Source organism: Pholis gunnellus, assembly GCF_910591455.1.
Source record: "Pholis gunnellus genome assembly, chromosome: 15".
Lineage (NCBI taxonomy): Eukaryota > Metazoa > Chordata > Actinopteri > Perciformes > Pholidae > Pholis > Pholis gunnellus.
The window spans coordinates 9481614-9506884 of record NC_136542.1 but is presented as its reverse complement, the minus strand read 5'-3'; the positions used below and the strand labels follow the sequence as shown (position 1 = coordinate 9506884).

Here is a 25271-nt window from a genome sequence, read left to right as displayed (position 1 = left end):
CACACACACACACACACACACACACACACACACACACACACACACACACACAGCCTGCAGGGGAAAACAAGGGGCACAGAACATGGTGTAGATCAAAATACCTAAACAGAGGTATTTTATTTTAAATTCACATGCAAACCCCAAAAGAATGTATGTGGGAAACCCCAAAATACATTAGGCCAACACTGGATAACTGTTTGTATGAGAGTTTAATTAGGAAACTCAGTACGGGATAGCGAACCAGTAGCAGCGACAAGACATTTGACTTGTGAAACATGCCTCGGACAGTAGCATGGCATGCAAGTATCATGTTCCGCCTTTCAACTCTCAATCATTTTTGGGTGCTTGACTTTTTTCTCCCAGGGGCTTGTTGACTGGTGCGGATTGGACAGGTGGCATAGCATGGAGAAGAGCTGGCCATTTACCAGCCAATAAAAATAGCTGTGGTCTCCATGATGTCACCGGTGAGTAAATCATAGCTCCTGACTGCAGAGAGCGAAAGAAAATGAGAGAAAGAAAACAAGGCAGTATTTCTTTTTTCATTTTGAACAGTTTCATGTTTCAACTAATTTCACATTACACTGTTTTTTTTTTGGCTTCTTGCTTTCACTCCAAATCTATATCAGTTTTCTGCATGTGCAGGTGCTCCCGCCTATTTCTCTATATACGCCTAATCTGTACAACCAAGAAGAGGTAAAAGAGCAGACAGCGAGAGACCACATTCCCCACGCCGAACCCCAATAACACTGCCGTCGTCAGCCAGTCACACTGGCTGCAGTTGCCAGAAAGGGTGTACAGTCTAAAGCCGGAGTCTGATCTCACTCCCATACCTGGCATTCTGAAGCCACAACACCATGCTGCCGATGTGGAACCTGATCAGTCGTAAATCTTTTCTGTTTGACCATGTGACATGCCACATTTGTGATTCTGCCCTCTCGTCCATCCTCCACACCTCTTTATTTCCACCCCTAGTGCCCTTCTAACTCCAGCCCCCTCTGGCACAATGGAATGTCAAGCAGGAAGGTGACAGTCCCACATGCCCAGATTGGTGTTTCTGTGTGCATCTTTGTATGTGTTTGTACGTGTTCCTTTGGCTTTATATCTGTGTGTGAATATGTGATTGTGTGTGCATAACTCCAGTGACCCAGTGGCAGCATGGCAGCAGGGCACTCTCGGTAATAAGATGTTAGGAATGTAGCACTTGTCAGCCTCTCCGAGGATGCTGTTAATTCACATTCTGTCCGTTTCAGAGGGTTAGCCCTTAATAGACAGTCAACATTCAGGGTATTTACCTGCGCACAAGCTCTCTCTCTCCCTCCCTCTCTCTCTCTCTCTCTCTGTGTGTGTGTGTGTGTGTGTGTGTGTGTGAATATATGGGTTGAAACTGCTTCCTTACATTGATGAAATTTGAGGTTCTGTCAATGTGCTGCAACTCTGTATTTTACACATTTTCTTAGACAACTTGCATCATCCGCAGCCACCATAAAGGAATCATAACCAAGAGAACACAGTAGAAGCAGAGCAGTGTTTCTTCATGTTTAAGCCGATTCATTACAAAGCCACATATAATACTGCTCACCTCTTTTCAAAGCATTTGAGATGTATGAGTGTTTTCACTATTCTCAACAGGACTGTTCATTTCAGGCCGACATGAAAATGAACTTGCTTGAGAAAATATCTGAGTTAAAGGCAAAACAATCAACATGGTTATCATAAAGCAATAAACTAGGGATGGGTGACATAATAAAACATCAGCATACTACTCCTAAAAAATATAATATGATGAGAAAATATGATTTCAGGTATTTTTTGTATATATTTCAAGAAATATTTGTGAAAAGAAAAATTGCTGCATTAACTGAACTGTAATGTAACATTAAAGACCACGAAAAGATCCATCAATCACAATATTTCATGCATCAAGCATCCGAAATCCCACATGATATCTTCACAAAAAATATACATAGAGATACATTGGTGCTATTGTGTTCTGTGATCAGGTGTCATGTGGTTATAAAACGATGCTGCCATGAACTGATACTGATGACTCGGGAGGTAGTAAAACGCATTAAACAATGTAAAAACGTAGGCCTAGGTATGCGGAGGAAAATAGTTGTCACCAATGTAAAAGTGTACATGGTTTCTAATGAATGGGCTAAAACAAATATGATCCTTAAAATTCTTTAATCGCGTTTAACTGACTTCAAGACTCCGAGCTCTGGTGTCCTGGTGGTCGGTGAGGACACAATGAGGGAGTTGTTTTAGGAAGAAAATAGCTGCACACTTGCACATTCTATCACAGAAGATTTATCACCAACATTTGTGTAGATGGATGAATGAGCCAGACCTGTCCATATGTGGCCCTTTGTGTGAGTGTGTGTGTGTGTCCGAGTGTGTGTGTGCCAAAGTGTCTGTGTTTCCGATGACACTTGATGATTTTGAACAGCTGAGATGAGTTTGTGTGGAACTGGACAACGGGGCAGCTGTACATCTCTGTCTTGGACATATACACATATACACACAGAGACACATACACACTGAGACATATAAAACAACAGTGGAATCCTGAGGTCCGACCCCCTTGGGACCAAGCCAGACTGGGACCTTAATAAAGGCCTTGTTGTTTCAGGAGGTAGCTTATGTGGTTTCAGGTTCTCAACAGGCCCCATTTTACAGACATCTGCCATAATCTTACTGATTGCATTGTCCTGAATTGCATCTACATTAGTGATTGTACAATTTTTTACACTTTGACAATTTCTCTTTAGGTCTATTGTGTAGGACCTAGCGGTATCTAACGGTTAGTTTGCAAATTGCAACAAATGGAAACGTCTCCCGTGTGCCAAGCGCATAATGCTGAACTATGCTGTTCGGTAAAAAAAAACACGAAAGACCCGATCTAGAGCGAGTGTTTGGTTTGTCTGTTCTGGGCTACTATAGAAACATGGCGGCCGTCTCCATGAAGAGGACCCACTTCATTATGTAGATATAAACAGCTCCTTCGAAGTAATGAGTAATGTAAAGGGTTAATAAAAGTACACCTGTGCACTCTTTTCTTTAATGTAGTCATGGTATTTGTAGCATAGCGTATAAACTATTAATGGCGGTGTTGCAATGTGAATAGTCGTCTAAATAAAACCAGGTTGCCATTACTACCTCAACAGGCCCTGCAAAACATTTCAGCCAATGAGAGACTTTGCTTGATCAGTCCTCTTTTAAGAGAGGCGGGGCTGGATATGCTGCAGGGTCACAAGGAGTGATGTAACCTGTGTTTATTTTCAGCATATACACGTAAATGTAGACACACTGACACCTTCCCGCACACTCGCAGACACACACACCAACACACACAACAGCAACTGTAGACGCTTGCACATACTGTTCTTTACATGCAAAGATTTTAGCGTGCACAAATGTACCGACTGACTTAATTATGGACTTTGGGATCGCTGCCATGTTTCTGCAAGCTGGTCGTCTCTCGAGCTCTCCTCCCAGTTTGGTCACTCGATGACAACTGTTGTACGTGCACACGGACCGGCAGTGGCACGCACACGCACACACACACACACACACACACACACACACTCAATCGAGTAGGGGGTGGCTGTTCCAGGGGGAACACAGGGCGATTAAATAGAGAAAGGTGTGTGTATCACTAGGGAAGACAAGTTGGAGGGAGAGGCAGAGACAGAAAGAGAGACAGAGACACAGAGAGAAATTTAGTCATAGCCATTAATAATAATAGTGGTCTCCCTTTCCCTCTGTCAGCTGCAGCTGTTGATCACGCTGGTGCAACATTGAGCTTTCCAGCATTGCATCACTCTCTTTCTCTCTGACTCCAATGCTGTCCTGCGTTACCCTGCATGTATATGGATCTAGTGGGTCATATTGCACATCATGCTGCGAGGAATGGACTGAAATAGGATTATTACCCCAATAATGTTAAGAGTGAACAGTTTAAAAAGTGGATTTACAAATTCCAATCTATTTATTAATGTGATTTAAAAACAGACACACTTTGCTAATACTTTAATTGCAGTAACATACTGTCCACTTTACAGTATTATATTGCAGTGCTAAACTGTAAAACCATTTCATCAAAACAGTGATGCAAGACAAGGTCAAAGTGGGAACTTAAGTGTTGCATGTCTGCTTTATCCGCTGCTATTTAAGAGCATGTTCAATTCATTAGCATGCCAATAACCCACCACTAGTTATTCATACTATGTGTGATGTATGCATAGCGAGATGTTGGTCATGTTCTCCATCTAGAGAACGCAGCAGAGGGACGATGTAACTTCCCGAGGAGCTCGTCCACTCGCATACATCAGAGACATTCCACCTCATCTGACACTCGTCCATGGAATTCTGCAAATTTTCCACACTATTCTACTAGGCATTCTGAAGTGCTCGTCAAAAAGACTGGCATGCCCAAACATCAGGCACCTGTAAAACCCTTAAAACAGGAGAAAGGGACTACACTTTCTGGAGAATGTATCCAACCTGTTGTTAATGTTTTCAAAATGTATTTTTAGTCATTTTTGCACATGGACGCATGATAGATTCTGTGCTCCTAGGTCTGGTTGTGATTGTCATTGGGTGTGTTTGTGTGTGTGTGTGAAAATATCTTTTTGTTTGCACTGCTGATAGGTGATAATTTGTCATAGATTTGTGCAGAGTCCCTTTCTCCTCTATGTTAGTATGGCCAGTGTATGCAACCTATAGTTGACACGTATGTGCCATTCTGGGAACACACTAAATACTTCCGATGACTTGAAGGTTTACTTGGCAACCGATGGCTGTTTTAAGACCACGGATACACTTTCAGCTTGGACTGAGTGCAACGTTTTTAAGTATCCAGTACATGGAAAGAAATAAAATGTCACTTAATCACATGTATCATGTGCTCATTGTCGTGAGGCTCGCTATAAAGCTCAATGACTTCATCCAACTCTATTTGTGTAACTGGATGACATTCTATTTAACCTTTATTTTACACCAGGATTAAGAAATTGTGGAGCCATTATTAGTCACAGGTTGTTTCCAACTTGGATGGAAACGTTGCAGTCTCGGACTTTGACATGATTTACATCTATACTTTTGACACCTCTCATATGCATAGATTACAAGTTTTTGCCAATTAATTATTGGTGTCAAAAGGAAACATTCACTTGTGCAACCAATGATCTGCTGGTAGTGGGAGTGTTGGTGGTGTTGAAGTGTGTGTGTGTGTGTGTGGGCTGGTAAAGGTGGGAGGGGTTGACACAGAGATGTACAGGACTGGACACCCTCATGCTTGCTCCATAAACCTCACCACATTTTGCTGCCGCAGCTGTTGTGGCGCACACAGTGAACAGAGAGGTGTGCTTCTTCTGGGGTGATTATGTCGAGTCCGGTAACGGCTTTTTCACACTGATCAGCGATTACCGAGCCCGTTTCTCTTCGGCAAAAAACAACAACAACAGGAATGTTGTCACTCTCTCTGTCAGCAAGGTCGGTTTCCACAGAGCAGTGAAGACGCCGCTCATTTACCATGAGCTGTTTGGATGTTATGTACCCAGCCTATGGACATTACGCACCGTACGCCCCGACTGTTCCTGCTTTAATCAATAGCTTTCAGGTAGGAAGTGAGCAAATATTTACATGTTCACGTAACATTTCTATTTTCAGAGTTAGCGGGGAAGGAGTTATTGATTAAGGGGTGTTTGAGGTGAGGAATGTATGCAGCTAGTGCGTAAAAGCAAGTAACTTGATGGATCGTTTTTAGAGTGTTTTATATGTTTGTGTTGTGAGTAACCGTTTCATTAAATTAGTCATTTACGAACACCCAGATTAGCGGTGTTGTTTTTTCTACATCCACAAAATGTACATCTTGACACACGCACGCCTGTGCGCGCACATGCACACACATGCCAGCGCTGCCACACACAAAGAAAAACATTATGTCAAAACGTGTCATAGACAGCTCCAGAACTGTCCTGTGTAACACCTGTCTTAACCCGCTCCTCCCCCCGCCTCTTCTCTAACCCCCCCTGGCAGGCTCCCACAGGTCTGAGCAGCACTTCTCTCTGCCGGGATTTTATGGACACTCTCAGGGGTCCCGAGGGGATGTCGGGGGGCCCAGGCACTGGAGGATCAACTTCCTCTTCATCTTCATCCAACTCTTCCACTTCCCCCTACACGCCTGCAGCTTTAAGGCCAGAGGAGGGCCCCAAGGAGAAACAGGAGGCCCCTGAGGCAGAGTACCTGACTTCTCGCTGTGTCCTCTTCAGCTACTACCAGGGAGACATCAGCAGCGTGGTGGACGAGCACTTCTCCAGGGCACTCAACTCCTACATGGACGGGGAGGGCAAACGGCGGGCACCAGACCAACAGGGCACAGGTATACCACCGTGTAAAGACTAGTTGTATAAGTCAAATAAAGGCACACACAACTGTCTACTTATGTGGGTAATGTAGTGATAATGGACATGTAAAGTACTTTTCATGTCCATAATTACAGAACAGTATGGATCCAACAAAACAACAGGGTTGGTTTGGCTACTCTCCATGGAAAACACAAACTCCAGTAAATCCTATGCCCAGTGTCTGAATATGAAGAAAACAGCACCATTGTATTTCGCAAAACCATGAATCAATTAAGTTTTCATGAAATGAATTAGGACCTTGTCTGAATGTTATTGCACCAGTTAATCTGACTCACTGCAATGTTACAACACATTTATTTCAGTCATGCAAATCTAAAAAAAGTTGGGTAAACTGAATTTAGGTGGCTTTTGCCCTCCACTATATCCCTGCGGTCTCATAATTTCCATTTATTTATGTGAGCACCGGTGCCACAGTTGTCTGTGTGGTGTCTTGCGCTTGTTTTTGAGGCCACACAGGGTGAGTGGACAGTTCTGCAGACCACAGCAGAGCGCCAAACAGGTGATGTGATCAGGTGACAGGACTGGAGAGCTGCTTGTTGAGACTGTGGTCCCTGGAGAGATCGGGTAGTAAGGTTCAGAGGTCATGAAGGTCAGGGGCTGTAGAGTGTCCAAAGAGACTTCTTTTGCTCTAATTAGGGTAAAGATGAAAGAAGAGCAAGATAAAGCATACATACTGTGTATAGTTAGATTGTTTAGGTTGGGGGAAAATTAGGAATCCGTAAATGATATCGGCAGCTTTTGGATGGCAGGCTCTGAGTTTAAGCATTACATGGTCTTGTTGTGTGGGCTTTGGCCACCTTGCCCCAAAAGACACTAATGGGATTCATGCGAGTTATAAAGCTTTCGTACGTTTTCTTAAAGGCAAAGAACATTCACAAATTACTCTGAAAAGCATTAGATGTTTATTTATTTTTTTTAAATAGCAAATTTATACATTTTTAGTTTTTTGCTTTCATGTGGATTGCACCAAAATACAAACATAGTCATTTTCAAATCTTTTGTACCAGCAGCCTGCAGATTTTCTTTGAATATCCATTTAGGCATAGGGCCTATAAACCTCTACTCGCTCCGCTATCACTGTTAGTCTCTTTCCTAGTCCAGTTGGACGTCTTCGTTTCGGCACTAACACACGCTTCCTGCCTCACAACAGATGCTATGTTTATACATGGCCGTAAGCGCACAGCCTCGTCGCCGTATCCCCTTCAAACGTCTCTGCGGCTGCCATTCTGACTATCGCTCCAGCTCTTGCCCCACAATGGCTGCTCAGTCAGTTGCCTGCCTGCTGGTCAGATTTATATATGCTGTGGTCTGTGTGATAGGGGCAGAGAGAAACATTACCTCTCAGGGTGCCGCATGGTGTCTTTTTTCAGAGGAATATCTATATATATATATATATATATATATATATATATATATATATACACACACACACACACACACACACACATATATATATATATATACACACAAGTATACTAAAAACATATAATGGCTCACTGACATTCTGTCAAGGGCGAGGAGAGGGGGGGAGCAGAGAAAACAACAGGTGGGGGTGCAGGAGACAGAAGAGAGGGGCGGCAGGCGCTAGCACAGGGCCAGTTTTGTGTGTGTGTGTGTGTGTGTGTGTGTGTGTGTGTGCATGAGTGTGTTGCGAGACTTTCAGAAGTACTCGGCTGACATGAGAGTGAGAGATGTCACCACAGCGAGTGATTTAAGGCTCTGTGAGCCTTGGCCTCCCTCCAGGTCAGAGCGTCTACCTTATATAGAATCCTAGGATATAGGGACGTCTCTCTCTCTCTCTATCCCTCTCTCTCTCTATCCCTCTCTCTCTCTCTCTCTCTCTCTCCCTCTCTATCCCCCTCTGTCTTCTAGAACATGGTTGTGTTTATTTTTGTGTCTTGTTGGGGTTAGGGCTGTGTGACAGTATGATCCAATGGGGAAGATATCTGGGCCAGAGGGTGTAGCAGTCATGTGAGTGACATCTATGTTAGCGCAGGTAGCTCCCGTTGATCAGCTCCAGCCTTTTCCATGTGTCTCTATTAATCAAGATTCATGACTCGTCCTAAATTTCCCTCCTCTTTCCCCCTCTCTGCCTCCCTCTCCCATTAGATACCCCTTCACCGAGCAGTCGACGGAGCTTTCCCCCATCCTTTTGGGACAGTAACTACTCCTCGCCACAGAGCCGCTCCCACTGTGAGACGGGTGTGCCTTCCTATTCCATGGACCCATACGCATCAGCATTGCACCCGGGCCTGCCGCACCCACACATTCATCCTCACTCCCACCCTCACCCTCACCCTCACTCTCACCCACCAGAGAGCTGGGGATATCCCCAGGCCCCAGCCTACGGCCACCCACGGCCTCTCCACGAACTGTATTCACAGTCAGCTTTGGAGCCACATTACGGGCCCCTGCTCATGCCCACGGTGAGGCCACCTCATCCCTTAACCTTGCCAAGCCACTATGATGTGAGCAAGCTGGAGCCCACTGCCTCCTGGCCTGGCCTGCTTCCACCAGGAGACGTCAGCCAGACGCTGGCACTCAACATGGATGCAGGTAGCCACCACAACACTGTGTCAGGCTTTTACAAATACTGTCCAGAAAAAGTGTTCCTTTATAATTTGTCTCTAATCAAAACACACTCAGTCATCAGTGCAGACACATGTAAATGGCAAGTTCTGATTATTTATGGCTACGAGAAACAAATGTATCTTTTCATGTATCAACTTGAGCAAAGGAGAGCGCGCTTGAAGTTCTGCAGTGTATCGATTTGGCTTTCTTTGTGCCATTAATTGCTAACAACGTTTTACCTCAGGTATTGGAACATTGATTCCGATTAATGAACACAGAAGACAACACACATTCTAACAACCATTCACACAAACACACACACCCCCTCATGCACCACACACACATCTGTATCAACTTTCAACCCTCGTGATACCCTCTGTAGGAAACGCATGCACAGATGAAACTGCATTTGTGACGTTGAATAAAGTATGCCCTGCCATAGACACTACCATGTGTGCTAACACACACACACAATCATCACAGAAGCTCTCTTTCCCCTTTTTAAAACTGGATGTTAAGCAAAAGTAGGCTCCATGACAACCTGTCTTCTGTTGTTCACCGTTGTCCTCCTCATTGTTCCCTTGTCTTTTTTTTCTCAGGCCTCCAGCAGCACAAGAAAGGCAAGGAGCTGTACTGGTTCTAACGAGCCCTTCAGTCACATTGACCAGCCATTACCAGATCCAATTAGTCCCTGGACCTGCTCTGCTATTGAAGCAGCGTGTCCCTTTATCCCCCCACACACTCCATCCCCATCTATCCACCCCCGTCTCTCTGCTCCTGGCCTCCCCTGCCAGTATACAGCCCTGCTCCAGGTCGACGTGTGTGCACCATGGAGATAAAGCAGGGAGAGGGAGAGAGAGACAGAGGGAGAGAGAGACAGAGTGTCGCTGTCTATTATCTGTGTGGGTTGCTCTCTCTCTTTCCCATCTCTCTTCCACTCTCTTTCCCCACGCTGCCGGTGCAGCACAGACCTTGGCAAGGTGTGAGCCACAGTGACCTGTTTGGACTGAGAAAGACAGGATCACAACAGACCTTAGCAGAGGACAGAGAGATAGAGGGATGAATGGAGGGGCAGTCGATGAATACGGGCAAGCAGGGATTCCCTCCAACGTCCCTGGTTATCTCTGTCGCATGCTCTTTGTTGGTACAGTGGTTGTCATCATCCACTTATCTGCATTTCACAAATGCAGCATGCAGCGATAAACAGGAGCAGCAATTATGATGGTTTATGCTTTGTGACTGTCATCACGACGCCTTTTTTGGTTGTTATTATTTAATTTTGCTCTCGGAAATAAAGTGTTTCTATTTATTGGTGTTTATGTGCATTTCTAAAATGTTTGGTTAGGCCAGTGATCTGAAATTATTGTGATTTAGTTTATTGTGTTTTCTAAAGGGAGAGGCGATGGAGATGACCATACCATGTTTTTTTTGGTGGACTTTCTCATCTATCTATGAAGCAATCTTTTGTGGAGAATAAAGGTCATTTTTCAAAAAACACAATTTCAACGAGTATTTGTTTGCTCTGAACAGACTCAAATCTCGTGTTCTTTCAATTTTGATGATGGTGTTGTTGCATTTTAGTTCTTTATTTCTCTGTGTCATTCTTAGATGTTCTAAATTTGGACTTTCTAAACACTTCTCGGTTGTTCTTGTGTCCGAGAAGATTGTGATGTCAATAAATATTTTTATGTTAAAATGACACATCTACCTTGCATGACATTATAAGAAGTAATATCTGAGCCACTACTAATTTAAAGGACGTTGTAAGTGTAGCTGGACAGACAGAAATAAATACGTCTAAATTATAAATACTAACATTTAATCTTTAAGAAATGTGTCTCAGTGTTACTGGGTAGAAGACACTTGGTGGTCAATGAGGGCTTGATGGAGGCTTTTAGATCAGTTTCTGATTTGACACACTGATATAGAGAATGCTGTGTGAATCCGAGAGACAGTAGCACAGCCAGATGTGATCAAGGTTGCGCTATGCGACTTGCTGTATTTAAAAGGCCTTCCAGTTGAATTCCTGCACGCATTCACAGTTTGTCACCTATAAAGTGGGAACAAGTGGTGAATGCCAGCAATGTGTAACCAGAGATGAAGCCTGCCATTCCAGCAATGCACCAAATGTTGCTGTGTTATTGATCCGATAATCAGATTATGTGCTAAGGTATGCCAGTCTCGGCCACTGTCACAATTTAACGGCTGTTATGTGTGACCCCCCTACTAGAGAGCAGCCAACTATGCGATTGGCTCTAAGCTGAGGATACATGTAGAGTAATGAAATTAGAAGAGTTTACGGGGATAGCGTTCCTCTCAGTTTCCCATGCCAAGCATCTTACTGCCTTCTCACACTAGTTTTGTCACTGGATCCTCCAGGATCTACTCCATAGTTAGTATGCACCCACAGCTATTGTCACATTATATTACTTAGATGTCGATAAACTCTACATAGCATTAAAAATGTCCATGTTAACCATCACACTGTAACAGTTTATATAAGAAAATCCCGGCATCTTTCGTCATCATGGATGCTTACTGTTAATGATATTAATCAACTGATTCAGAATTTTCAGAAGAATAGATACTATAGATTCATTTTATTATTGACCCACTATTAAATGTGAGTGAGCTGTGTTTACTAACTGAACATGTATGCTGTGTACGCAAAGCCTAAGGAAATGCTGCCCTCTCCTGGTGTGGTCATAATACTGCAAAAGCCAGCTAGAAAATGAATGAGGAATTTCAAAATCTGACTTGTGACTGACATACTCGAATCTGCATGAGGCTTCCTGCTCGACAGAGCAGTTCAGATCAGGTCAGCCCTGAAGGTGAGAAAGAAGGGTCTGGCAACTGAAAAACAGATAAAAAGGTGGTGATGCATTTATTTTATGCCCTTTTAGGTTGATTGATCATTTCACCCCCCAAAATGCATTGCTATAGAACCCACATTAAACTTAGAAAATGTAAATACTGCACCCTGTCTTTGGATGGTGGGAATGCTCAGAGAAACTGTATCTACAAACATAGTGTTTTCCTTTACTTTTCTTGTCCATTTTAAGTATTTGCTTTAAAAAAAGAAACTTTATTTCGATTATTTACTGTAGAGCCGTTGTTTGTTGTATACCATTGTAAAGTGAATATCTTTGGGGTTTGGACTGCTGGTCTGAACAGAACAAGACATTTGAAGACGTCACCTTGGGCTCTGGGAAACAGTGAAAAATATGTTCCACTGTTTTTGGACTTCTTATACAAAACAACTGTGTCAGTGTGTGTTGTATTGTATTCCTCTCAACACAACAGCAAACCAAACCAAAAAGCTTGTGTTTGCCTCTACCAGCCAAGATCTTGAAAATGTTTGTGTCAGAATTATAATCATGAGTGCAGTGAGCCTAATTTTACTTTGACCAAAAGTAGTTTTGGGAAAGCCCTGGTTTTGTACATGTACTAAACCAGGACTTACTGGTAAGTACTTTACTTACTGTACTAAACAGTAGACTTCAATGAAGGGAAGTGAGTGTTATCAGTGCCCAGCAGTATTTCCTGTACAGCTGATTTATCGAGTTGTGGTGTCCATCACGGAGTCACTATTTACAGTAAGACAAACCCTAAGATGATCCAATTTAAACCACAGAGACAGTGGGTCATATGGCCGGTCATCGATGACAGTCACATGATACAGGATGCAGGTTCACATTCAGTTTAAAATGTTAAATTCTTACATCTACTGAAATGAATGTAATCCAATCTAATTTGCTCGCATTAACTTCAGAAATATTGCATAAATGTGGATTTCTGTCCTGCATTTCAGACAGTTAATGTGTCATTTGCAGAGCTCTCATAACTGTAATGTGCGAGCTGAAGGAGACAAATAAAACACATTGACATGCAACCAAAACAAGTGGTAATAATACAAATGTAAATACAATTTATAAAATGTGGAAGTGGTGGAAATAAACAGAAAACGTTTTTTTTCTGTGCACTTAGTGTGTTTCTGTTTTGCCTTTTCTGAATCAACAATTTATGAGCCGCTACACACACTGCCATCATCCAGGAGTGTAGTCCTTGTAAAAAACATCCTCACATGCTTTACTCCGACCTCATTCTCAAGGCCAATCACACCAGCGCACAGAAACCTTGAGCTATGAACTTATGAAGTTTTCCTATCAGTTTTATTGACCCTTTATTGACTGTTGTTGCTTTATAGTACGTGAGGTACATCGCAAACTTTATGCATAAAGTTGATTTCTTGTCCTCATAATAAAACCCACTAGCTTCTCTCTCTATTTATACTGTAGGCCAACAATTCCCAACCGTTTTCTTTACTATTTGTGTTCTGCTACTTACACATGGTTGCATCAGTATTATCACTCAATATGTCATATATAATCATATGTTAGTCACAAGGGCCACATTTCTGCGTGACAAGTACTTTTACTTTTGATTCTTAAAGTATAATTTGCTCATGATACTTCTGTATTTTAACTTAGAGGGACTTTTAGGCAGGACTTTTACTTGCAATGGAGTATTTTTACATTGTGGAATTGAGTAAATGATCGGAGTACTTCTTCCAGCACTTGTCAATTGCTTTAAGTCTTTCTGTGTTTTGGCTTTTTATGAGCAAGTCTTGCAAAGCTATATAGCAGGGGTATTCAGTTAAAGTTCAGCGAGGTCCAGTTAGAGAGAATTTCCTCATCCAAAGGTCCGGAACACCAAATAATGTCTTAACTTGCGCTATGATTTAGTCCCATGTATATTAAAGTATAGCCAACAGTTGTATTAACGTATGTATGTAGTCAACATCTGACTGTCAAATCAAATGAAGTTCAATTGAAAAGTATCTAAACAATGTTTATTGTCAGATTTCAAATTCAACTGGATTAATTATAAATATTGACTCTAATAATGAATAAATGTTCTCTTATTTCAAGTAAAATGTAGGCTGAATTAAAAAAATAAAATACATATCAGTAAGCTTTTGAAAAATGTGACTTAAAATAAAGTACTTAATTTTAGAAAAATGAATTGAACTGAATTGTCTTTGCCCTGCAGCTTTAAATGATGAGGTGTGAAGTGGTCAATCAAAAAAGCCACGATATCCATATTATTTTCATCTTCTAAAAAGGGAAATTTGTGTGCAGGGACTTCATCTGTGGCTATTGAAACCAGATGTTTCAGCTCAATTCCTTTCTGTTAACATCATTGTTGGACAGTGAATTAATGTGTTCGGATTTTGATCGTTTTGGGCTCTTAGATCGTTTCTTTTTTGTACCTTCATTTTGGATTTGAGTGGGTACGTTTGCTCAAAAGATGTGTGCTTTGTCTCCTAGTGGCGCTTCACATTACCGCTTCTACTACTTTGAACTGCCTGTAGGAAGAATGAAGATATACGAGTCTGTCCATTCTTGGTTAAAGACTCGTCTCTCTGGTCCACATATCTCTTCTTAGAGAACGCCATGCGAAATAACTTCTCTGTCTCACGTAGCCTACTTCTCCGACTATTGTGTCTCTCTCCCGTGTGAGGGCAAATGTCACTGGAGTTGCGACGCTTATAGGAATACACAGTATATGATGTACCAACAACAAAGTGCTGTAATATATTAAAAGCAGCAGCTCTGATCCTGCTTTTATTCATTTCGTGGCAGTGTTAGTAATTATTTGTGATGCTTTTATACTACAAATCTCAAGCATTTGTACAAACACTACCAACAGTCAACAGCATAACTTGTATGTTTGAGAAACTGCAGACTAACAGCTAAAACACACGAGACAAGCTGATAGAGTTCAATGACATCTGCAAACTTTTAGCTTAGCTCTGAGTTTTATGGTCTTAAGTATTGTCATGAAAACCTTGTGACAGACAAGCAGACAAGTGAGAAAAACATACAGGATAGCAGGCGGGCGGGGAAAAGACAGCAGTAACCGCATGAACTACCATGAACAAAATATATATGAATGCATTGCTTATACAATATGTATAAAGAGTTTATCAGACCTATAATTCACTCTTTTGGTTGGGATGGTTAAGTGAAACAAATAAATAAAGCAAGTTCCCAGCTCTGTTTTCTTATTTTTTCTTCTTTATCTGGTCTCCTTTTGTGTTTGACTGGAAAAATAATACGTCTCATGTTCCTGACAATGACGAAAAGGGAACATTTGCAGAGCAAATCAAATCTTTAGATGAAAACAGGATGTGGAGACTCTTGAAATGTCAATGGAAACATATATCATGAATCATAAATCAAGCAACACCAAATGTAGAGAAGGGTGTAGTTTATCAGAACGTGTGTGTAAATATTAGCCTGTGTTAACAGTATTTAAAGATCTCCAAAACCTCTGAAAACCTTTCAGTTTGAAGCAAAAAGTTGTCAAAACTTAGTATATTTCTGCAAATGTGTACATTTTGACAAGTTTTGTTTAATTAGTTTGAGTATCTAATCAAATAGAGAGGGAACATTTCTTCAATCCACTGTGGAGGAGTTAAAAAAAGGGGGAATTATGGTGTTAGCTAAAGTACCACCTACATATCCAAGAAATAAGAACACCTCCATTAGCTACTAACACACTTTCCAGCGTGTGAGTGAGCTTTCCAGTAAAATCGGTGGGCGACGGCACACGTTAGCACATGCATATGTTATTCTATCTATGTGTTTATTTTCTGTTTTTTATTCCCATCACTATGTGACTGGAATCAGAAAGTAGTGGTGAAAAAAAAAAATCCCAACAATGCTCTGTCACATGAAGGCATCACGCTAACACACGGACAGGCTGTTTCTCCCTTATGTGTAATTCCCAAACAACAAACTGCTGAGTAACTGATCATGTGCTCACAGAAAATTCTACATATTTCATGACCTCAATTTGTATTATCAATCAATATGTCGTATTTAATAATATACTGCAAGGGCCGCATTTGTGCACGACACGCACTTTTAATTTTGATACTTAAAGTATAATTTGCTAATTATACTTCTGTATTTTTAGTTAAGAAGGACTTTTATGGAGGACGTTTACTTGCAATGGAGTATTTTTACATTGTGGTATTAAGTAAATTATTTGAGTACTTCCACCACTGGTCAATTGTTCTAAGTCTGTCTGTGTTTTGGCTTTTCATGAGCAACTCTTGCTATATAAAGCTAAATAGCATGAAAACCAACAACAAAGTGCTATAATATAATAAAAGCAGCAGCTCTCTTTCTGCTCTTATTTGTTTCGTACCAGTGTTAGTAATTATTTGTATCGCTTTTATATGAAAGATCTCAAGCATTTGTACATCTGTAAACTTTTAGCTTAGCTCTGAGTTTCACCCTCACTTAACAGCATCTTTATGGCCTTAAGTATTGTCATGACCTGAAAGCCTTGTGACAGACAACAGGATAGCAGGAGGGCGGGGCAAAGACAGTCTGACAGCAGTAACCGCAGTGAACTACCATGACTAAAATTAATATGAATGCATTGCTTATAGAATATGTATAAAGAGCTTATCAGACCTAGAATTCACTCTTTTATAATAATAAATTATTTAAATAAAGTATATTCCCAGCTCTGGTTTCAGCTTTTTTCTTCTTTATCTGTTCTCCTTTTGTGTGTTTGACTGGAACAATCTACTCATGTTCCTGACAATGATGAAAAGGGAACATTTGCATTGCAAATCTAATCTTAAAATGAAAACAGGATGTGGAGAAATCTGGAACAACTGGGTTTAATTTATACATTTGTCTGAATTGACAGTATTTAAAGATCTCCAAAACCTCTGAAAACATTTCAGTTTAAAGCAAAAAGTTGTAAAAGCTATATTTGCTATAGTTGTATATTTCTGGAAAATGTGTATACTTTGGCAAGGTTTGTTTAATTAGTTTGAGTCACTAACTAAATAGAGAGGGAACAGGTATGTAAATCATTCAAACAAACATAGTGGGTGTTAGCTAAAGCACCACCTACATATCCAAGAAATAAGAACACCTCCATTAGCTACTAACACACTTTCCAGCGTGACATATTTCAGTTGGTGATCTTTCCAGTAAAATCGGTGGGCGACATGTTAGCACATGCATAATGTTCTTGTATCTATTTTCTGTTTTTTATTTCCCATCCCTATGTGACTGGAATCAGAAAGTAGTGGTGAAAAAAAAAATCCCAACAATGCTCTGTCACATGAAGGCATCACGCTAACACACGGACAGGCTGTTTCAGGCCTTATGTGTAATTCAACAAACTGCTGAGTAACTGATCAGTATTTCATGACCCCAACGTGCGTTTCCCAAACGAATGGCATCATCAGAACTTCTTTTAATACATAACGCATCCATTCCCTATTTCAATGATTTACTTTCTGTTCCTTTTTTCTTTATGAGCGGCTGACAGCCGCCTGACAGGACGTACTGCTTGTCTAACATGAAGTCAGCTATAAAAGAATGTCTCTCTAACACAGTCCTGCATCAACCACAGGTGGACATACTTCAAACCCTTATCATACCAACATAGAAGCAGGTAAGCAGCAACAGCAGAGACGAAAAGACACACAACTAAAACAGACAGACAATCAGGCACTTCCTGTAATGTAAGTGCAGCGACGCAAAGAAAGAAACCGAGAGTTTGAGGGAGGGCTGAAACAAGAGATTCAAAGACACTGGCAAATAGATCTGAAACAGTGGTAGCGTGTATGTGACGTCCAACGTCACGGCAGATCAAATTTGTCAAGCAACCAAAGCTGAAGTGAAAGAGTTCAGTCTCAACCTGTGTGGTTTCCTGCTAGTCACAAGGGATCTTTTTAAACCTTTTTCTGCTTTTGTCTCGGTCAGGATGAAGCTGTTGCTGGTTGTTGCTGCCGCTCTGGCCGTGGCCAGCTGTGCCAGCATTTCTCTGGAAGACCTGGAGTTCCACGCCTGGAAACTCAAGTTTGGTAAGACAGTCTTATCAGACAGTTTTCTTTCATTGTAGTCTGCTAACATATAGCAGATCGTGTTCAGGTTTCTGTGACAGCACTGCCTACGAGGCTTAAATTTGGAGTGTGTGCTCATTTACACATAACACACACAAGAACAAATGGTCTAAAGAAAAGGGAATTGTAATCTGTTTAAAACTTTACAACCTACATTTTGTTTGTCAGCTAATAAAGGGAGATCTCCAAACTGGAAAAGGATTTAACTGATTAGTAATTTATCACAGATTATTTCCTTTCTCTGATTGGCAGGAAGGTCCTACAACTCTCCTGCAGAAGACGCTCACCGCAAGGAAATCTGGCTCGTCAACCGCAAACTGGTGCTGGTGCACAACATCATGGCAGATCAGGGCATCAAGTCCTATCGCCTCGGCATGACCTACTTTGCTGACATGGTATGCACAGAAATACTAAAATGTGGTTTCTGCCATCATTTCGCTTTTAACTTTCTCCCTTTGTGACTAACAGCGTGCGAGGATGCAGTGAATGCCATTGTGGATGAAGACATACTGAATTAAGTGATGCACTGAATTTTTACCCTCTTCTCCAGGAAAATGAAGAGTACAAACGCCTGGTTTCCCAGGGCTGCCTCGGCTCCTTCAATGCATCTCTGCCTCGCCAGGGCTCTACTTTCCTCCGGCTGCCTGCAGGAGCTGATCTGCCCAACTCTGTTGACTGGAGGGAGAAGGGATACGTCACTGATGTCAAGGATCAGAAACAGTGTGGCTCCTGCTGGGCCTTCAGTACAGTATGTACTACATCAAGTTGGTGTCCTCTCTTTTGGTAATGCGGGAAACTTTACACAACTGTCTTTTGGTTTCAATCACACTTACTTTTCTTTCAGACTGGCTCGCTGGAGGGTCAGACCTTCAGGAAGACAGAGAAGCTGGTGTCTCTGAGCGAGCAGCAGCTGGTTGACTGCTCCGGCGATTATGGTAACGAGGGTTGCAATGGAGGCCTGATGGACAACGCCTTCAAGTACATCAAAGCCAACGGAGGGATCGACACAGAGGACTCATACCCTTATGAGGCTGAGGTAAACAGAAAGCGGTTTGGTTGAAAAATGTTGTGTACTGTCGTAATGTGGTGTCAGACAGCCATTTGTCATTATCATGCTAAAGTGCAGAGCTGGAGATGGAAATCAACCCATTCAGACAGATTAAAATTACAGTCCTCCATACAAGAGATGTATAATAGTGCCATCTTGTGGACACAATGAATAGTGGCCCACAACAAACTTTCAAGGCAAGGCCGTGTTTCATTGACAAGTCCATCTCTCAAAACTCTCTCTTAAAAGGGACGCAGCATGAAAACTCTTGAAAACTTTTTTCATTGCTTGTGCGCCAGTTTTCTGTGGGCTGCCTAGATCAGAAAACATGTGATTTAACAAGCCATTCAGATTTGGCTCACCTTCCTATTTCCTCCAGAATCTCCAGAGACAGTAGAGAAAGGAGACAGTGCACTGAGAATCAGTTTCCTGTTGCTGTGTAATGTGGGATTCACCCCTTTAAAGAGACTATAGCGACAGGTCCTGAGTCCATTAACTCCACTGGGATTAGCGAGCGTGAACGCAGATTATGACCGATTCTTTCACTCCATAATCACCAAAGTACATACTGGACCCAATTTGCACAAACCACATATCTTCTGAACATTCTGACAGTAAAATGTAATTTTTCGGAGAGACAAATCAGGAATTATTAAACTTTATTCAAGACTTTTTCTTGTCATAGCAACACACTCTCATGAGATTTGGAAACTAGCGATGCGGACTAACTACTTTTTGTAATGCTTAGCTGTTTAAATATTTAATGTTAGCAAAATAAATTATAAATACATGAAGCAAATATGACCCAATTTGCTTTACAGGTACAGGTATATTCAGAATGACAAACATAGTTTTTCTGTGTTTTTACATTAAAGCATGTAAACATACCCGAAATACAAGTTTGAACTTGAAAATGAGTGTCTAATTTGTTGATAACATTTTTCTCTCAATTAGGATGGTCAGTGCCGTTACAATCCTGCCAATATTGGTGCCACATGCACAGGCTACGTCGACGTGACACAAGGCGACGAAGATGCACTGAAGGAGGCTGTGGCCACCATCGGACCCGTCTCTGTGGCCATTGATGCTTCTCAGGAGTCCTTCCAGCTGTACGAATCAGGTGAACAGTTTTAAACACTACGTTGCTTCTGCCGGAAAATATTCTCATCAAATCCAAAAAGGAATAGGATATAATATATATATATATTTTTCCCTGTATAATCTGTGGTTTGGTGTTTCTAGGAGTGTATGATGAGCCAGATTGCAGCAGCACAGAGTTGGACCACGGGGTTCTGGCTGTGGGTTACGGGACTGCCAACGGACAAGACTACTGGCTGGTCAAGAACAGGTGAACAACCAAATCTGCTGCTCTTTAAAAACATGGACTGCATTCCTGTTAAAACTCAGTCATATTACAGTGGAGACAGAAAGCTGCTGTTGTCACAGACAGCAGCAGTAAGACGTCTTATTTATAGCTGCCAAAATAAATTGAAACTCACTGAGGATGTTGTAAACCTCTTTAACTACCCCATTACGATGAATTGCTACCATTATTTCACCTCTATTTGAATACAGATCATTTTGTCTCTGCATGTTGCTAATATTTGTGCTTATGATTGTCTACATGGAGCAACTGAATATTGGGTCATTTGTGTGTTTCTGTAGCTGGGGTCTTGCATGGGGAGACAAGGGATACATCATGATGACCAGGAACAAACACAACCAGTGTGGCATTGCTACTGCATCCAGCTACCCTCTGGTCTGAGCAGGTGAGAGGACACGTACTTCCCTTATGACCGAATACTATTAAAACAAGTGAAACGTCTGGGTGTCTGCACAGATGTACCTGAAATAATATGTGTTCGCAGTTTAATGTCCATTAACTGGTTGTTGTTCTTCTTTATTGGATTTTCAGGTCCAGGACTTTCCTCAGTGAGGAGGAGAAAAGTGACATATAATTTAATTTAATTTCATACAGAAACTGAATTTTGAAACAAGTCCTCTTGATGTTCCATGGATGTTAGTAGGATCTTTCTGCACTTTTAAAATGATTTACGTTTTATTAAGATTGTAAATAAATGTAAAGACATTGTGTCGTTTTACAATGAAACAATAAATAAACATGTATGAGTTTATGATTTTGTTGCTTTTCATTGTCCACCATTATATTAGAAGCACTGATGTGTATTTTGTGGCTCTAGAGAAGGCAGTCCATCTAAAGTTTGGTGCACCACTTTGGTGCAGATTGAAAAATCTCCGCAACTATTGGATGGATTGCCATGACATTTGATATTCCCCAGCCTGTTTTGCCATTATGATTGACATTTTAGTTTTTTCGAGAAATGTCTCAACATCCTTGAAACGGTACAGTTTGCATGTGCATAATAAGCACCTGGTGCTTAGAAATAATTCTTTTACAGAATTAAACTAAGTCAAAGTCAAAGGACAACTTAAACTGCTGTGACAGGTTTAGCATATATTTGATGGATTGCCACGAATTTTGTGCAGACAGTCATGTCCCCCTTAAAATTACTTTTTGGTAATGGCCTAAAATCTAGAATCACCATCCGAGCGATATTTAATTTGTCCAATACTTTGGTTTATGACCAAACGCCTGCAAAACTAATGACACTTCCATCAGCCTCAGCTTTACTTTGTGTTTAGGGCTAATTAGCAAATGTTAGCAAGATAATACGCTACACTAAGATGGTGATCCTGGTAAACATTACCCGCTAAACATCAGTGTTAACATTTATGAACAGGTTAACATGCAGATTAGCGTTTAGCTCAAAGCACCACTGTGCCTACGTACAGCCTCAAGGAGCTGACCAGCTGTTGCAAGACATCCTTCTTTAATCTATTAGCTCAGGTTTTAACAACTATAGTTACTTATTTGTCACCGGACATTATTTTATATTCAAGGGCATGTAGGGATCTATGAATGAATGATTATTTGTAACTTTAGGCAAATACAAAATCTAGATGCGTTTACATTTTTTATTTATTTATTTGTACGATTTTGCTATAAACATATTGAGCAGTAGTATACCAGTGAAAAAAACCCTCCTGCAACTCCACCTGCATATCAAGCAATCCACAGTGGGTCCTGATGCTAATATGAGAAACTCTGCACTAGCTGTAGCTTGCTGCTACAGTAGCATGCAAATGCAAAGGGTGAGTCTTGCACATGATGCTAGTAACTCATTGCTTTTCACAAAAGACAACATAGGCTTTTACAGGAAATAATTGTTTACCTCTTGACTTAATGACTTTCCAAACTATGCATCCAACTGATTTCTAAAAATGACTGATATGTGTGCAAATCTAACTGTAAATGTATGGACTACAAATGCCTCAAGCTTCCCAGTATACATGACGTAGCTTCAGCTCCCTGCACTGTACGTCTTCCATCAGTTTGCCCTCAGTCAAGGCTGATGTGTTTAACAATACATTTTACGCGGTGCAAGAGACAGAAAAAGGGGGCTTTTAACACTATAAATAGACTTGCTTTAGTCATAGATTTTCAGATGTGCGCAGTGCATATCCAGTTGGCTTAGAACTTTGCTTGCAGACAAGTTGAGCGTCTCTAGAAAACATGTCTCGGAAAAGAGATTTGATTTTCATATCGTTGGGCTTTGCGGCATATCTATAATATTCATTGCTTACACCCGTTTTGACTGAACTAAATTATTCACTAAAAAGAACTCTGCCTGTTGTTTAAAAAGTCTGATGCTTTGACTGCTGCTGTTGCCTTTGGCTTGCAAACCTCAGGCCAAAGATGACAGCTGTGGGGAGTTTCAGACGTGGAAAAATCATTTGGGTAAAGGAACATCTCCTCTTTGGTCTCTCGTCTTTGTACTTTTTGTTCGATTGGATAGCATTTCCTTGCATTATCAGTTTTACTTTCTTTAGCATTCGGCGGTTTGTAAAAGGATGTCTCAGATTTATATGCAGGTGGGGACGCGGCCACAGAAAAGGAAGAGGTAAGAGTGACGGGAGATCTGGGTGGTAACTGTGAACATATAGTGAAACAAAATGACGGAGCCGAAGCGAGTGAGAAGTTATTTTATGGTTGAATCTCTTTGTCTGTTGCGGCAAAAATAAAAGCCATTATGAATTTTAGAAAATTATCTCAGCTGTATGTGTTTTGGCCTCCATTACCTTCAATATATTTCACAGACATCCTTTTGCCTTTATGATCAGCCTCTCCTCCAGTCACATCTTCCCACTGTGACACTTAAGCCGCCCAATCCTTGATAATCGGTTTCCATATAAACTGTGATTATGAGAAATGAAAAGAAATAAAATGAAAGAAATATATTTTTCATCCTCATCTTTGGCAAACACTGATGGAATACTAAAATGATTTACCATTCATCGTGCGAGTCTGGAGTGTGGGAATAAGTCATAAGCAATGACCCCAGCACAAAATGCCCATCAAACTGAATCAGATAACTGAAGACAACCACATTCTCTTGACCTGGGCAGTGTTGGGACGGCTGCACCCACGCTCACACCGCCAGACTGTTAGTTGGGTTAGTTTAGAGTTCATTCATGGTTACAATTTATTTTTTTAGCAAAGTGATTTTTGAAGTTATTTTAGTTCTTGCCTTTTGGACTACAAATAGATACAGTATGTTCCCCTCTGTGTCTAGTATTGTTTAAATTATATTTGCGGTTTTGTATTCAGTTTTGTTACGTTGACGTTGAACTAGGCCTGTTTTAGCTTATATTCAATTCATTCTTTGTCTTTTCCTCATCTTTTGGGTAAATAACTTATTTGAAATCTAAAACTCATCTCCCTGTCCTTAATTTGTGTATTCAATTAAAAGTTTTGTTAAAAGAAATTCATACTATTCTTGCCTCCCTGTTTGATATTGTTTAGCTAAAATATTATATGCCAATATCATTTTGTTTAGCAGAAACTGCTTTCTGTTCTCCCCCCACTGCTCTGTTCACGGTCACATTTCCCAGCTCCAGCATATCTGTTCAGGTGCAAAACATCCTTGTGACCTTTTTCATGACACCAATTAACTTCACCCATCAAGGTCAAGATGGTGCCCGAACATTGTTTTTCACAGTAACATAATCAACTCTGGTTAGTACAAATGTGTAATAATCACATCATATGTAAAGTAATACCATAATGAAATCCTTCTTTCAACAGTATTTGTAATGCTTAAGGGTTTTGAATGTAATCCAACTAAACGGCAGTACTTAAGCCATTATTCTTACATCTCTATTGAACCTTAGGCAGCGGAAGGTTGCTTCACTCATCTGTTATCCATGAAGTCGGCTATAAATAAATCTACAACGCTCAATTTATTTTATTAATTTGTCATGGGCTATTCAGCCTAACTGCATTTAATTTAACTGCACGCAATGAAGCTCAAGAAAACTCAGAACACCAATCTGACTTTGCTTAGTCGCAAAAACACAGTAACAGATGATGCTGACTTCTCGATCTGGCTTTGAATATTTAATAATTTGATGAAAAAAAAAAATCCTTGACTTTGCTTATAAAAGTCACCGGTGAGAAAATGATGTTCTCCTTTTCTGTTTAAATCATTCACAATAGTCCCAATGTAATTAATGAAATCACATTAAGTGATTGTAATTTTCCCATTCTGAATGTCGCGTTCGGTCTGGTTGTGATAATATTTGATGGGAGCGGGAGAAACACATCGGCAGGGATACAGAGAGGGGAGAACATATTAGGGGATTTAATCAGCTTGTGTGACAAGATGTGACCTTGACATCTTACTTTTTCCTCCCTCGGCTGAGGCAAGCGGCAGCAGCGAGAGCTGCCGTGTGGAAGCAAACACGCACAGCCAACATAATTGAAAGAGAGATTTAAATTATCTCTTGTCAGGCCAGTCTCGTAACAGTAGACCTGGGGAAAAAAAAAACATTTTATCAGCACCGGAATGTGACAGTATTCAGCCAATTAGGCCTGAATGATTGTTATCCAGCGACGTTATCATCATCATCCCTTTTATTTTGGGGAGTATGAAGGACGGCATTAGCAAGTGGAAAAAGCAAAAGTGGAAAAGCTCCCAGACAGAGACAAAGGGAAACCGAAGGAGGGCGCGTATGAGGTGAGGCAAATTAATTAGTTTTGCTAAATCCTCCTCAAACAGCAGAAGCCAATGTGGCTCTACAAAAGGCCATTACTGGTAATCAATTTAAATCAGTTTTACCCATCCCAAGGAAACCAATTAGGCAATTTAATTTGGCTTTTTTGAGTCACAGCATATCCACTGCACGGGACAGGACGTCCAAT

At 41.0% G+C, this 25271-nt stretch overlaps 2 protein-coding genes across 4 annotated transcripts; both read left to right on the top strand.

Annotated features, from left to right (window-relative positions):
• Positions 1-5336: 5336 nt before the first annotated feature.
• vgll2b (vestigial-like family member 2b) lies at positions 5337-10451 on the top strand. 2 transcript variants are annotated; one of them, XM_079175306.1, is made up of 4 exons: positions 5337-5620; positions 6040-6382; positions 8538-8984; positions 9599-10451. In XM_079175306.1, the coding sequence occupies exons 1-4, from the start codon at positions 5534-5536 to the stop codon at positions 9640-9642; spliced, it is 921 nt and encodes a 306-aa protein (XP_079031432.1). In that variant the 5' UTR covers positions 5337-5533; the 3' UTR covers positions 9643-10451. The 2 variants fall into 2 exon arrangements, with proteins under 2 accessions (XP_079031432.1, XP_079031433.1); XM_079175307.1 differs by having other exon boundaries at positions 5572-5580.
• A 6930-nt stretch (positions 10452-17381) lies between these two features.
• ctsl.1 (cathepsin L.1) lies at positions 17382-21028 on the top strand. 2 transcript variants are annotated; one of them, XM_079175346.1, is made up of 9 exons: positions 17382-17489; positions 17801-17901; positions 18193-18335; positions 18491-18688; positions 18785-18976; positions 19943-20108; positions 20231-20336; positions 20654-20757; positions 20904-21028. In XM_079175346.1, exons 2-8 carry the CDS (start codon positions 17802-17804, stop codon positions 20751-20753), a joined length of 1005 nt encoding a protein of 334 aa, XP_079031472.1. In that variant the 5' UTR covers positions 17382-17489; position 17801; the 3' UTR covers positions 20754-20757; positions 20904-21028. The 2 variants fall into 2 exon arrangements, with proteins under 2 accessions (XP_079031472.1, XP_079031473.1); XM_079175347.1 differs by lacking the exon at positions 17382-17489 and having other exon boundaries at positions 17648-17901.
• Positions 21029-25271: the final 4243 nt, after the last annotated feature.

Coding starts and splice junctions, on each gene's coding strand:
- vgll2b (XM_079175306.1), top strand. CDS start 5,534: ATGAGCTGTTTGGATGTTATGTACCCAGCCTATGGACATTACGCACCG. Junction 5,621..6,039: donor CTTTAATCAATAGCTTTCAG/GTAGGAAGTGAG, acceptor CCCCCCTGGCAG/GCTCCCACAGGTCTGAGCAG. Junction 6,383..8,537: donor ACCAGACCAACAGGGCACAG/GTATACCACCGT, acceptor CTCTCCCATTAG/ATACCCCTTCACCGAGCAGT.
- ctsl.1 (XM_079175346.1), top strand. CDS start 17,802: ATGAAGCTGTTGCTGGTTGTTGCTGCCGCTCTGGCCGTGGCCAGCTGT. Junction 17,902..18,192: donor CGCCTGGAAACTCAAGTTTG/GTAAGACAGTCT, acceptor TCTGATTGGCAG/GAAGGTCCTACAACTCTCCT. Junction 18,689..18,784: donor CCTGCTGGGCCTTCAGTACA/GTATGTACTACA, acceptor CTTTTCTTTCAG/ACTGGCTCGCTGGAGGGTCA.